This window comes from Oryx dammah, unplaced genomic scaffold (genome assembly GCF_014754425.2).
Source record: "Oryx dammah isolate SB20612 unplaced genomic scaffold, SCBI_Odam_1.1 HiC_scaffold_28, whole genome shotgun sequence".
NCBI classification, from domain to species: domain Eukaryota; kingdom Metazoa; phylum Chordata; class Mammalia; order Artiodactyla; family Bovidae; genus Oryx; species Oryx dammah.
In genome coordinates, this window is record NW_024070212.1 from 6,741,204 (window position 1) to 6,755,150 (window position 13,947).

The following is a 13,947-nucleotide window of genomic DNA, read 5'->3' on the forward strand; positions in this document are numbered from 1 at the left end:
CTGATGAAGAATTCAAATCCTACATCCTTTTGAGAAATGGAATGGATAACAACAGCAAAATTGAGCTATTATTTTGAAATAAAACAGAAAATATGCTAGACACACTATTTAAACTTTAGCACAAACACTATGAATAGATATAAATATCATACAGTTTAAAGGAAAAACCACTAGACCATTAAGTTCAGTTCACTCAGTCGTGTCTGACTCTTTGCAACCCCATGAATCACAGCACGCCAGGCCTCCCTGTCCATCACCAACTCCCGGAGTTCACTCAGACTCACGTCCATCGAATCGGTGATGCCATCCAGCCATCTCATCCTCTATTGTCCCCTTCTTCTCCTGCCCCGAATCCCTCCCAGCATCACAGTCTTTTCCAATGAGTCAAATCTTCACATGAGGTGGCCAAAGTACTGGAGTTTCAGCTTTAGCATCATTCCTTCCAAAGAAATCCCAGGGCTGATCTCCTTTAGAATGGACTGGTTGGATCTCCTTGCAGTCCAAGGGACTCTCAGGAGTCTTCTCTAACACCACAGTTCAAAAGCATCAATTCTTCGGCACTCAGCTTTCTCTATAGTCCAACTCTTGCATCCATACATGACCACTGGAAAAACCATAGCCTTGACTAGACGGACCTTAATCAGCAAAGTAATGTCTCTGCTTTTCAACATGCTATCTAGGTTGGTCATAACTTTCAGGTATGACCTAAATCAAATCCCTTACGACTATACAGTGGAAGTGACAAATAGATTCAAGGGATTAGATCTGATAGACAGAGTGCGTGAAGAACTATGGATGGAGGTGTGTGACATTGTACAGGAGGCAGTGATCAAATTCATCTCCAAGAAAAAGAAACACAAAAAGTCAAAATCGTTGTCTGAGGAGACCTTACAAACAGCTATGCAAAGAGAAGTGAAAGGCAAAGGAGAAAAGGAAAGACATACTCATCAGAATACAGAGTTCCAAAGAATAGCAAGGAAAGATAAGAACACCTTCCTCAGTGATCAATGCAAAGAAAATAACAGAATGGGAAAGACTAGAGATCTCTTCAAGAAAATTAGAGATACCAAGGGAACATTTCATGCAAAGATGGGCTCGATAAAGGACAGAAATGGTATGGACCTAACAGAAGCAGAAGATATTAAGAAGAGGTGGCAAGAATACACAGAACTGTACAAAAAAGGTCTTCACAACCCAGATAATCACAATGGTGTGATCACTCACCTAGAGCCAGACATCCTGGAATGTGAAGTCAAGTGGGCCTTAGGAAGCAGCCCTATGAATAAAGCTTGTAGAGGTGATGGAATTCCAGTTGAGCTATTTCAAATCCTGAAAGATGATGCTGTGAAAGTGCTGCACTCAATATGCCAGCAAATTTGGAAAACTCAGCAGTGGCCACAGGACTGGAAAAGGTCAGTTTCATTCCAATCCCAAAGAAAGGCAATGCCAAAGAATGCTCAAACTACTGCACAGTTGCGCTCATCTCACACGCTAGCAAAGTAATGCTCAAAAATTTCCAAGCCAGGCTTCAATAGTACGTGAACGGTGAACTTCCAGATGTTGAAGCTAGATTTAGAAAAGGTAGAGGAACCAGAGATCAAATTGCCAACATTTGTTGGATCACTGAAAAAGCAAGAAAGTTCCAGAAAAACTTCTGCTTTATTGACTATGCCAAAGCCTTTGACTGTATGGATCACAACAAACTGTGGAAAATTCTTCAAGAGATAGGAATACCAGACCACTTGACCTGCCTCCTGAGAAATCTGTATGCAGGTCAAGAAGCAACAGTTAGAACTGGACATGGAACAACAGACTGGTTCCAAAGCAAGAAAGGAGTACATCAAGGCTGTATATAGTCACCCTGCTTATTCAACTTATATACAGAGTACATCATAAGAAATGCTGGACTGGATGAAGCACAAGCTGGAATCAAGATTGCCGGGAGAAATATCAATAAATTACCTCAGATATGCAGATGACACCACCCTTATGGCAGAAAGCCAAGAATTAAAGAGTCTCTTGATGAAAGTGAAAGAGGAGAGTGAAAAAGTTGGCTTAAAACTCAACATTCAGAAAACTAAGATCATGGCATCTAGTCCCATCACTTCATGGCAAATAGATAGGGAAACAATGGAAACAGTGACAGACTTTAATTTTTTGGGCTCCAAAATCACTGCAGATGGTGACTGCAGCAATGAAATTAAAAGACCCTTATTCCTTGGTAGAAAAGTTATGACCAACCTAGACAGCATATTAAAAAGCAGAGACATTACTTTGCCACCAAAGGTCTACCTAGTCAAAGCTATGGTTTTTTCCAGTAGTCATGTATGGATGTGAGTTGGACCATAAAGAAAGCTGAGCACCGAAGAATTGGTGCTTTTGAACTGTAGTGTTGGAGAAGACTCTTGAGAGTCCCTTGGACTGCAAGGAGATCCAACTAGTCCATCCTAAAGGAGATCAGTCCTGAATATTCATTGGAAGGACTGATGCATGAAGCTAGAACTCCAATATTTTGGCTACCTGATGCAAAGAACTGACTCATTTGAAAAAACCCTGATGATGGGAAAGATTGAAGGCGGGAAGAGAAGGGGACAACAGAAGATGAGATAGTTAGATGGCATCACCAACTTATTGGACATGAGTTTGAACAAGCTCCGGGAGTTGGTGATGGACAGGGAGGCCTGGTGCACTGCAGTACGTGGGGTTGCAAAGAGTCGGACACGACTTAGTGACTGAACTGAGCTGAACCAAAGGAAAAAAGGGATCCTTAAACTTTGTACCTCTAGAGAACAGAGGATCAACCATGACATTCTATCTTGTGATATCAACAGAAAATGAAATTTATTAATCTCTTCTCTAGACATAATTTTAAAATTTTTTTCATTTATCTAGATATCAATTTTTATGCTTTTGGTCAATACTCAAAGGCTACATAAAATGCATTTATAAAGCTCAATATTTTTATGCAAACTACATTTTAGACATAGAGGACCCTTACTAATATCCAGTGACCTATGGCCTATATTTAGAGAACCACCTTTCTCTTTTTAATCCTCTGTGCTAGTCTACAGCTCAGTCATGTCCGACTATTTGCAACCCCATGGAGCCCACCAGGCTCCTCTGCACATGGGGATTCTCCTGGCAAGAACACTGGAGTGGGTTGCCATGCCCTCCTCCAGGGGATCTTCCCAACCCAGGGATCAAACCCAGGTCTCCCTCGAACCCAGGTATCCCTCAGGCAGATGCTAAGCTACCACAGAAGCCCTTTAATCCTCTAGCTGAAAGCAAACCAACAAACCAAAAACCTGGATGTTAGTGATTAACTTGCTGAGGAAATGCAAAAATTACAATCTTTTGAAATTCCAAGTGTCACCAAGTATTTGAGCAAAAGAGAATAAAGCAGTGATATGAAAAAAGGTTTTTCAACCTTTACAGTTTGAGCCAGATTAATTCTTGTTTATAGGGGGTTGTCCTGTGCATTGTAAGATGGGTAGGATTATTCTTGATCTCTGTTCATTAGATGCCAGTACTACCATTTCACCCTCTCAGTATGATAACAAAAATGTCTCAAGACACTGCCAAATATGTCCTGGAGAAGGGCAAAGCCATCTTTGGCTGAGGGCTACTATTGTAAAGTGATAGGAAGATAAAGTCCAAAGTTAGATAATCAATAAAAAGCTGGAAGACTGTAGTCACAGAAGTACTAATTTGGTTTTTCTTGTATTATCTCAAAGTTTCTCCAAAGTTTCATATTTTCCCAATGGAATAATATCTTCACAGTACAAATGACACTTGAGACAAGAAGAAAAGTTTATTTTACTGTCCAATTATTTTCTTAAAAAAATTTAATTTTTGATAAAATAAAACAAACTTTTAGTACCATAGAAACCTTTCAACATGTACAATGACATATTATTACTATGTACAACTTCAAAACAAATGCTTCCAGCTCCAAGTAAAGTGATGTTGAACACCCTGACTATACTTAAGTTATATGAAATTTCCAAGATGGCCAATGTTTTCCTTAGCTTGGAAAAAAAATACAATTGAAAAATATAAATAAGACCTTCAATCAGCTGTGAATCATAAAAATGCTTTCTGAAGTTCAGTCATCTGGATCTTATGAAATATGTAGTAGTTACAAGAGTTCAACAAGCAAAATGAAAGCCTGTGTATATTCAAACATGAGTATTCCAGGAGAGGTCCTGTAGGTTCACAGTCAGTCTATCAAAAATAAAAGCTATTCTTATTGTGGTGGAACTTATTTAGTATCTGGCTCATATACCATTCTTCACCAGCTCATGGATTCCATTCTCATCAATGATTAAAGGTGCGTGAAATTCTTTATCTGCCACATAACTTTCTAGTCCCTAAAAGAAGGGTTGAAATAAAAACATAGTTAGAACGCTGATCAACACAAGTCATGCAGTGCTGGACTTAGTGGCTGTAATAATGACGTAAAGCATGAATGCTAAAAGTTGGATTGAGATACAGAAATTTAAAAGTCAATAAAAAGCTCTATTTAGTTTACTTTTAAAACTGGGTTTAATGGCCTATTTATGGAAGCATAAAACAACAAAAAGAGGGAAAAGTGTTCTGATTATAACATAATATTTAAAGTTAATAAAATGACAGTCATTCTTCCTATAATCATCACCCAACAGTTAACATTCTAAGCAAGGTGGCTGTTTCTGATGCTAGAACTAAGCAAGCTGACAAGGATCTCCAGAAACAAAAACAAAACCCTGTACATATTAGAATAAAAGGACCCCTACACCCCTTGGTCTTAAAAGTGAAAGTACTAAGCATATGAACAAAGTAAACCCACTGAAAAAAAAATTTTTTTTTAATTATATTGCACTGAAAAAAGCCAGAAGATTTACGTAAAAAGCAAGGCTTATTTTTAAAAGACCACTGCATTTCGATGTACAGGTAAAATGAACTAAACATGAAACATTCTGTTCATGGCAACTAAGGCACTGATACAAAGCCATACCAGGAATTTTCCAAGAGGTTTCTCATTCTCAGGATGAGTTCCTCAGGGGACGCCCACTGGAAAATGCTGTATATTCTCCAAGGACAACTCTGTGCTGTGCTGGGCTTAGTTGCTTAGTCATGTCCAACTCTTTGGGACCCCAAGGACTGTAGCCCACCAGGCTCCTCTGTCCATGGCATTCCCCATGCAAGAATACTGGAGTGGGTTGCCATGCCCTCCTCCAGGGGATCTTCCCAACCCAGGGATCAAACCCAGGTCTCCTGTATTGTAGGTGGATTCTTTATCAGCTGAGCTGCCATGGAAGCCCAAGGACAACTCTACTTCAACATAAAACAGTATCACAATTCTACTTTTAAAAGAATAGGGAAAAGAATAAAGCAGACTTACTTCTCCAGCATAGGAGATAAGAGGAGAGATTTCACACTGGATTGGGACATCATTGGCATCCTTCAAGCTAAGAAAAAAATCAGACATGAAGATTTTGCTTCCCATGTTGCTTGCCAGAGTGAAAGTACAGATAGTAACTTCCCTCTGAGCAGCCTGCAGGTAACAAAATTTTCCTAAACAATTAGAGTAGCTCCTACCCTCATGATCACTAAATTTCCTGAGGAGTAAGTTAATACAAACTCATCGTGGTTCAAAGGTCACTACTTGGGATATGTGCCAGTAATCACCAGTAGCTCTTCACAGTACTTCACCAACCTTGATATACTTATCCCTTAATGTACACACTATTTTTTATCATTTCCAGATTTTAATTCCATAAAGAAAGGCCTGTTTATTGAGTACACACTGCATTCCAGGCTCACAGCTAGACAATTTGAATCCTTCAAAATTCATTTTAATCTTTTTCACAACCTCGCATGTTAGGTGCTAATGTTGACCAGCATTCTAAAGCTACCCTGTCCAATGCAATGACCACTAGCCACATACTGTTATTTAAACTTGGATTAATTAAAATTTTAAAAATTAATTCAAAATTCAGTCTCTCATTCATAATAACCACATTTCAAGGGCTCAGTAGCCATGAACAGGTAGCAACTACCAAACTGGACAGCATAGATATAGAACATTTCCTTCACTGCAGAAAATTCTAATTGGACTAGAAGGTCAGTTAGATTATCTCCCAGTACAGCCGACATCTCCTAGATTAGCTGAGCTGACTTATTCGATGTTTCAAGGAGCTTCACTGTTACTTTTTTACCAAAGTCCCTTCACTGCACCCTAGTGAAAGCAAAGCTGAAGTCACCACTTGCTTCCTCTAGATCACACTCTTAACTTTACATCCCTTGCAATACTGAGTTCCTAAATTACATAACACAAAAGTCAATTAAGAGTGCTTTTAGTATGTTTAAAGTCACTAACCTTGAGATTTTTCACTATTTTGAGAATTTAGCCAGTAAGATACAGGGCACACAAAAAATCTAGTATTTTGCAGCCTCAAACCGTTGGCTCTCCTTTCTTTCACCAAATATGTAAGTCTGAGGCTTTGGTGGGGTTAATAAAATCAGAGACCTTCTGAGGTCAGCCACACCCAATCTTTCTCCAAACAACAATTCAGTGAGCCTTCCAGGCACTCTATACCCTAACTCCAACTCACTTGCCTGCTATTTCCCAGTCAAACCAGGCTAGATACAGGCACTTTAGATTACTGCAAGTCATTCTAAACTATGGTCCCTTTAACTATCTAAATCATACCCACCCTCCAAGACTTAACTCAAGCCCCAACTTTCCTTTGACCACTGCATTGTACAGTGATTGTTCTCATTCATTTACTTATAAAAACAAATAAATTTATTAGACATGTGATAAGTCACATGCTTCCTAGGGTAATTACTATTTATATCACACATTTAACACATAAACAACATCACTGTCTGATGATTTACTTAATTTTAACGTATGTGCATCTTGAATCTACCAGGAGGCTGTCTAAGAAATGACTAATTTCTCTTATGCATGCTCCTTCAGCCCCTGGGATTTCAGTACCTGAAGGTCTGTGTACAGGCCTGCAAATGCTTGTTGGCTGAATGAACAAATGACCTATGAGGGTAGACAGATGGGAGACTAATTCAAGTAAAAGACGAGTTAAGAAATGGAGCACTTGTCTCCACAGCCTGAGATGTAGATATGTGTCAGATTTTATCAAAAGAGCTCAAGAGGTCTGGTCCAGACCCTCTGGGGACAGCTTGGAGTCACATAAAACCAGATGGGAAAATGAGGGCCCATTCCATTAATAAGATGTATATAGCCCCTAAAGGAGGCGGTGTGCCAGTAATTAACTGAAGATGTTTCTGAAACCAAGGAACACGTAACCAACTTCAATATAACTTCCCTTCCATACCACAGATATCTCCCACAAAACTAAGCAAGCTGGGTGCCAGAGAGGAGAAAAGATAGGAGCTACCATTACCAAATGTAAAATCTCAGGGGATAGGCAAATTAGTCGTCCCCTATTCTTTAGTCAAGCCTCCTTTTGGTAGCTAACACTGCCGAGCAGGTATAAGGTAAAAAATAAAAACAGTGTCATTTCGTCAAAATTTAGCATCCAGCCTTCCCTTCTTTGAGAATACCTCCAAGCTGCTTCTTTCCACTTTTATAAAAAATACCTCCCTTTCATCTCTCATTTTTAAATAATCTTTTTCTATTCTCTGAGGGTATCCTTTAGTGCTACGAATTTAGGAAGACCTATTTCTAAGTCCATGATCTCATTTGGGGCCAAAGTTTGATTTCAGTTTAACTATACAAGAAATGACTACAAATGAGGTAAATGAGGGTGAGGGAGTGTGAAATAAAGAACTCAAACAAGAATTAAATGACATTTAAAACACATTGTATCTTAGCTGAGATGCTCCGTGTTGTTTTCAGTTGTATACTTAAGAAGCAATCTCACTTAATAGACGGAAAGCTGTGTTTCAACGAAATGGAAATTCAGGATCAAAACTTTATTTTGTCAAATTGTAAAAGCAGCTTGCTTCCACATAGTAAAAATGATGGATGGGACAGAAAATGACAAAAGGCTCTATGTCCCAGCTGCCATGGCACAAGGGGCAACAGTCACCTACGGCTGCTCTAAGAACTAGCCAGCTTTGAGTCTACTTCCTTATGTCCAGGGCCACATCCCGGAAACACCTGATACTCACAGGGACTTGTCTCTGTAGGGTCAGGATGAGGGGCTCAGGCAGGAAAAAACACACCAATGAAACGGACATCCCTGCTAATCTATTTCTGAGATAAATGCCATCCTTGGCTCTGTACACATGTCCTAAATTATCCTAAAAATTTTAAACTCAAACTAAACCCAATAACTTTCAAAGTGTAATAAGAATATCAAGCTGTCTCTTTGGCTATAAAGATAATGGCTTTTTCTAACTTAACCCAAATAAGAGAGGATATATGCTACTGCTAGCTAAAAATTATCAACCGTTAAGACAAAACCGTTAAGATACCAAAAATGGAGCGGTTACTATGAAACTAAATTAAAAGAACAGTTTTTCCACATTAAGAGCCATCCAGTATGTCAGGAGCAGTTAGCCTTTGTACTGAGAGCAGATATCTAATTCAGTAAGACATCCATAGAATATCATTTTTATCCAGCTGACGCTTACACTAAAAAGGGTACTCGGACTCACATTTGTTCTTCTTGGCCTGTGACCTGCTCTAGATTTTATCTTTCACTTGTAAACTTGTCAGTACAGGCCCAAATACCTATGATAAGAGTCTTTAGAAAAGCATGCTCCCCTTTCCAGCATGCACTGAGATTCTGAGTTAGTGCCATCCAGACAGAGACCTGCCACCAAGTAGGCAATAACCCCACCACAGCTTCAACCCTTCACCCCCAGACCACCAAAAGGCAGAGAGCACTAAACTACAACGCCAGTTAGTATGGAGGGAAGCACAGCCCCACCACCATGCACTGCAGGCAGGCTGGTATATTTACTTGTGATTGACATCAGCTGTGATGGCCTCTGACTGTCCATGTGTAGCACGGCTATGTAGGAATAAATAAGCATTAATGGGAATGGAAACAAACCAAACAATAAAAATGAAGTGGAACTGCAAAATATACTTGACTGAAAGGCATGTATTCACAGTAAATTATAAACTTGGCAAAGGAGATCTGAGGGGGAAAAACAAACAAAACCCCACAACAACAACAAAAAAACATCAATGGTGAAAGATGAAGCGTGAGGACCATCTGACATGCCACAGAGCTAGCTTGTTGACAAGACAGAGCCTGAAAGTGGCCTTGGACTGAGACAGCCTACCACTGCTCCCTCTTAATAAAAACAGTTATAACCCCAGCTCTAATACCCAATGTTTGAACATTTAACAAGCCATTCTAGCACTTTGTGCATAGTCTTTTTATCCCTTAAGAATTATAAATTTTATGGCAAAACGTTTTTGACAAAAGTATAGAAACATCAAATGATTTAGAAAGGGGGAATTCTAAGTATCAAGGGAGGTTTTATCATAAAATATAAGACAGCTGAAAAGCACTTTATCTCATATTTGAATAGCTCCAAGGATCTTTTTTTTTTAAACTTCTAAAATCCTAAACATTTCAATAGTTTGAGTATCAGTGACTGTAAGTAGTGTGCACATCTCTTCCTGGCACCTCCTTCTGCGATCTGAAAGTGCCACAAGGAGAACTGAAGAATCCGTATGTCTCAGAGGCAGCCTGTGGGTGCCGGGTCTTTTGGGGTGGGGGGTTCGTAGATAACACTTGAGGCCACAGATATATGGGCAGCAATAATCAATCCTCTTTCCCTGTGGCAGAGTGGCTGCTGATGGTCTTTAATCCTGCAGCATAGCAAAAGAACTACCTTCTGACCGTTCTTCAGTAGGAGTCATTTCACTGATATAGTAGAGGGGCATCCAAAAAAACAAAAGCTTTAGAAGGTTCCTCTTTCAGGGGAAGCAAAGCTACCGCTCTCTATGTAAAGGGGCCAAGCCTTCATTACTTCACATCATGAACTGCCACAACAATACTTAGCTCTTTTAAAAGTTCTAGGAATACATCAGAGATAAGAGGACAAGCACAGGAGGCAGCCACACAAAGAAGCAAAGATATCAACCTACCGGGGAATTGCTGGGAGGCGAGAGCCGTTTTCATCTATGAAGTGGCCCCCTGCATTGAGGACCCAGCAATGATGGAGGGACAGCAAAGCGTGCCTTGCAGTAGTAGGGTTGTCCTTCCCATTCTGACTGTCTGCGTTCTTTAGCGGGGAAAACTCATCTTCCCGTAATACTTCATATACCACAAACTTCCTAGAGTGAAACCATACAAGCACTGCTTTATTATGAAGTAAAACTGCATACACAGCTTCTGACTTTTCTCCACGTAGCTAAGCCTTTGGTCTTCAATTACAGTCTCTCTCAATGCAATTTCAAATGAATGCTGAAAGAAATAATGTTCATCCTTGGATGAAATAAATTTGGAATTATCTTCTCCACACAAAATGAGAAATTATTTCCTTCCCCAACAATATATATATAACACAAATCTCAACTCAAGTTAATGTGATCTTTAATCAAGAGAACAAAGAGCAATATAAGTTAAAAACAATCTCACTGAAACATTTACTCATAGGCCAGTAAAGGCCTCCTAACCACAAAATAGGCCGATTCTCTATCTCAACCTTTTTTTGTCTCTCAGCCAAAGTAAGAGAGATTTTTCAGGAGAGCCAGATAATAATTGAAAAATTTTAAAAAGCACTCACAGGCAACTCAAACCATATTCTTCCATTGGTGGTTTCATACTAGAGAATAATGATGAATCTAAACTACATACTCACAGTCAAAACACCATGCCTGTCATACCTGCCGTCAACTGTTTTCTGAAACAGTGTCCTGCCTAGAAGAGCAAAAACCAACATCTCAAGACATACTTAATTTTACTGATGCTATTCGAAACATACTTTGCAAACTGGAAGATATCAAAGACAAATTTTTCCATCTTTATTCCATTTGGTTTGTCTGGCTTAATTAACTGTCCCTGGGAATCCACAAATGGAATCTTCTTTTGAGCCACATGGTGCTGCAACTGAGGTTCATAAATACTATGGAGGAAAAAAAAAGAAAAAAAAAAAAAAAAGACAATCACTTTCCAAATTTAAAATGCCAGAGAATCTGATAATCACACTCAGGAGCTGGTGCATCAATAAGTACTAAGACTTTCAAAGGGAAGGGCATTCATTAAATTTCAGTTCATATTTAAATATTAAATAAACAGATTTCCCTATTCATTTTTTTAAAAAATCAAACGATGATCTCTACAATTAAAAAAAAATACACACACACACACATCTCTCGTAACAACATCTCTCCCATAATTTCCATATCTTATATTAAAATGTTCCACTCTCAGCCCCAATTTTCCCAATTGGGATCCTGTGAAGTGTTAGATGAAAAGATGAGTATTTATAGTTACTATGGGTGAATTAGTAACACAGCTACAAAAAGCACAGCAGGAAATATTGTGGACTGGAGCTGAAATTGTAAGGTAAAGCTTAGTAACTTTTTAAACAGTAGGCAATCATCTTGAATGTCCAAAAAGCAATCAAGTGAAGAATCAGATATTGAGAATGTCCTTCATTTAAAAATCTGGTAGGATAAAACAACTCTTTATTACTAGGTGACACCACTATGCTGATTTCCATGCTTGGTCTCAAGCTCTTTTTCCTTTACTTTCCAATCTACTAGTTCCTAAATGCTAGTCAAAGAACCAGTTAAATTGCGAGGGCAGCTTTTTAAAAAATACAGATGTCTACATCGACCTTCAGAAATTCTGATTCCATAGATGTAGGGCAGATATGTGTATCTTTTGAGGTTTCCAGTTGTGGTAGAGAGGGGGGGTGTTGCCTTTCTTACTTGTTACTTCACCAGAACTGAGCACAGTTAGAGGGAAGGAGAAGAAAAGGGCGAAGCGCTTTGGACTCCGGTTAATACACTTCACATTCTATACAGTGGGTATCTCAGGGCTGCTACAAATTTGCACCTGGTGATATAGCTTACTAAAAACAACCACAGTGTCAAGTAAACTTCTATCTGATAAAGGAGATCCTCAGGAAGGAAGATGAATTATGGATCTGAAGTTTCTTCCTACTTCTCAGGTGACTTAGCTTCTGATTAACAATAAATAAAGGTTTTGAAAGCCCCCATCTTGCCCATACTTGACAACATCTCTCAGAAATGGCACAGTGAAGAAATGGTTGGCAATGTTCCCAGCGTTGAACAGCAGTCGTCCATCTGAGCTTCGCTTCTGAGCTGTTGCCAGAGAAATCTCACTATATTCCACCACCTGGTACACTCCATCCACTCTGCAAACCACTCCAACTGGCTCTGTAGGGTTTGTTTTCTCCACCACCTACCCACCAAAGGAAGAAAACAGTAGAGAAAGAAACCTGATCAGGTGCTATGCTGGAGATTTGTCTTTTTCCAAGATCTGCTTACTTTAAGGTAAAAAATCAAGAGAAATCTTTAGATAATCATCTATCTTTACATTTGATAGACTACTTTTCAGAAAGAGGTAAATTATCTCCCTCCTATTTATCAACTAACTAAACTGCAGAGTAGAAATTCCATCACACACATAGGGCCCAGAAGAAATCACACTGGACTGTGAATAACTACATCCCCCCATCTAATATATTTTCACTATTGAATTGATCCTCAGTCAGACTCAACTACTTTGAGAATAAATGAAACAAAATCTATCTGAGATTCACAAGACAAAAGAAGTAAGGCATTTTGCCTCTCATTTTATATTGCACAAGTCATTATTTCATTTGAAAATGGTGTTGCTTTCATTTTCATTCATGAATATAGCAAATTCCTTATTTTTCAGGCACTTGGCTAGATGGTAGCAGGGTTAGAGCAGGCAGGTCACAGGGTTCCCACTCCAACTTGAACCAGAAAAGTCCACTCACATTTATGTCTTGCAGGTTTAGTTTTATTTGAAGTAAGAGAGTCTATGCTTTTTTAAAGTCTGAAAACCAGTGATTTGATAATCTAGCAAAGGCTCTAGGATGGTGAGGGAGCTGAGAGAAAAGTGTTTAGTCAAAATCAGATGGAAAACATAAGAGTATGTAATTTTTAAAAAAAAAAACTCACAGGTGATTCCAATACCCCACCATGCTATTTACGTATCACTGACCTAAATTAAGTGTTTAGAATACAATTATAAAGGAACCCTATGTAATGCACTAATAGAAAACTCAAGCCTCAGACAAGATGAATATCCAGCAGAAGAATCAAACAATTAAAAGATTTGAAAATATTTGTTTTGCCTTGTTCTATTAACAATTCAGTATACTCCAGAATATTTTGAAAAACTGTCCCCAACTAGAAAAGTCTATCCAAAGTATACATGAAATTATTCCAACGAAATTAAAGCTTTTCTTCAGCAACTGATTTCATAAAATAAATACAGCCAGTCAGTCCCCTGCAGACAACTGAAGTCACTATTGAGTGCTTCGTTTACACTGCAATTAGAGATACAGGCCCTGAGTGTAGCTCAGTGAGGCTGGGCTACTGCATATGCAGGCCTGCTGTGCAGTTTCACTGTTTGCCACCCTGAAAGGAGCACAGTATTCAATGAAAAGGATCCTTCTACCACCGAACTGGATAAAACTGAGAGAAACATACAGCAAAAGGATTTAAACCAATCATGAGCCCATTTCTAATTCCAGTCTATCAAGCCATCACCACCTCTCACTCCACATTCTATACAGTGGGTAACTCAGTAGACAGGGCATCCAGGACAGATTCCTCCTATCCACATTAAAACACACACACATATGAGGTTAGTTTTCCAATCACTTCTACATAACCCTACTCCTGATCACCCATGGAAAATAAAAATAAGCATATTCAGACTTTACTTTCCAAGTGTTAATCTGCCAGTGAAAGGTTTGCTTTTATAACACCATGAACCTCCAAATACTGTA

At 38.9% G+C, this 13,947-nt stretch overlaps 1 protein-coding gene across 6 annotated transcripts in view; it reads right to left on the minus strand.

Annotated features, from left to right (window-relative positions):
• Positions 1–3,827: 3,827 nt before the first annotated feature.
• UAP1 (UDP-N-acetylglucosamine pyrophosphorylase 1) overlaps positions 3,828–13,947 on the minus strand; it is a 32,327-nt gene continuing 22,207 nt past the window's right edge. For 3 of the 6 annotated variants that reach the window (XM_040230003.1, XM_040230005.1, XM_040230004.1), the window contains exons 6-11: positions 12,172–12,365; positions 10,918–11,058; positions 10,079–10,267; positions 8,937–8,987; positions 5,384–5,450; positions 3,828–4,370 (exon numbers count right to left, since the gene is read on the minus strand). In XM_040230003.1, the coding sequence (XP_040085937.1) occupies positions 4,278–4,370; positions 5,384–5,450; positions 8,937–8,987; positions 10,079–10,267; positions 10,918–11,058; positions 12,172–12,365 (735 nt within the window). In that variant the 3' untranslated portion in view covers positions 3,828–4,277. The remainder of the gene's footprint in view (positions 4,371–5,383; positions 5,451–8,936; positions 8,988–10,078; positions 10,268–10,917; positions 11,059–12,171; positions 12,366–13,947) is intronic. The other 3 variants (XM_040230007.1, XM_040230008.1, XM_040230006.1) reach the window with 2 other exon arrangements.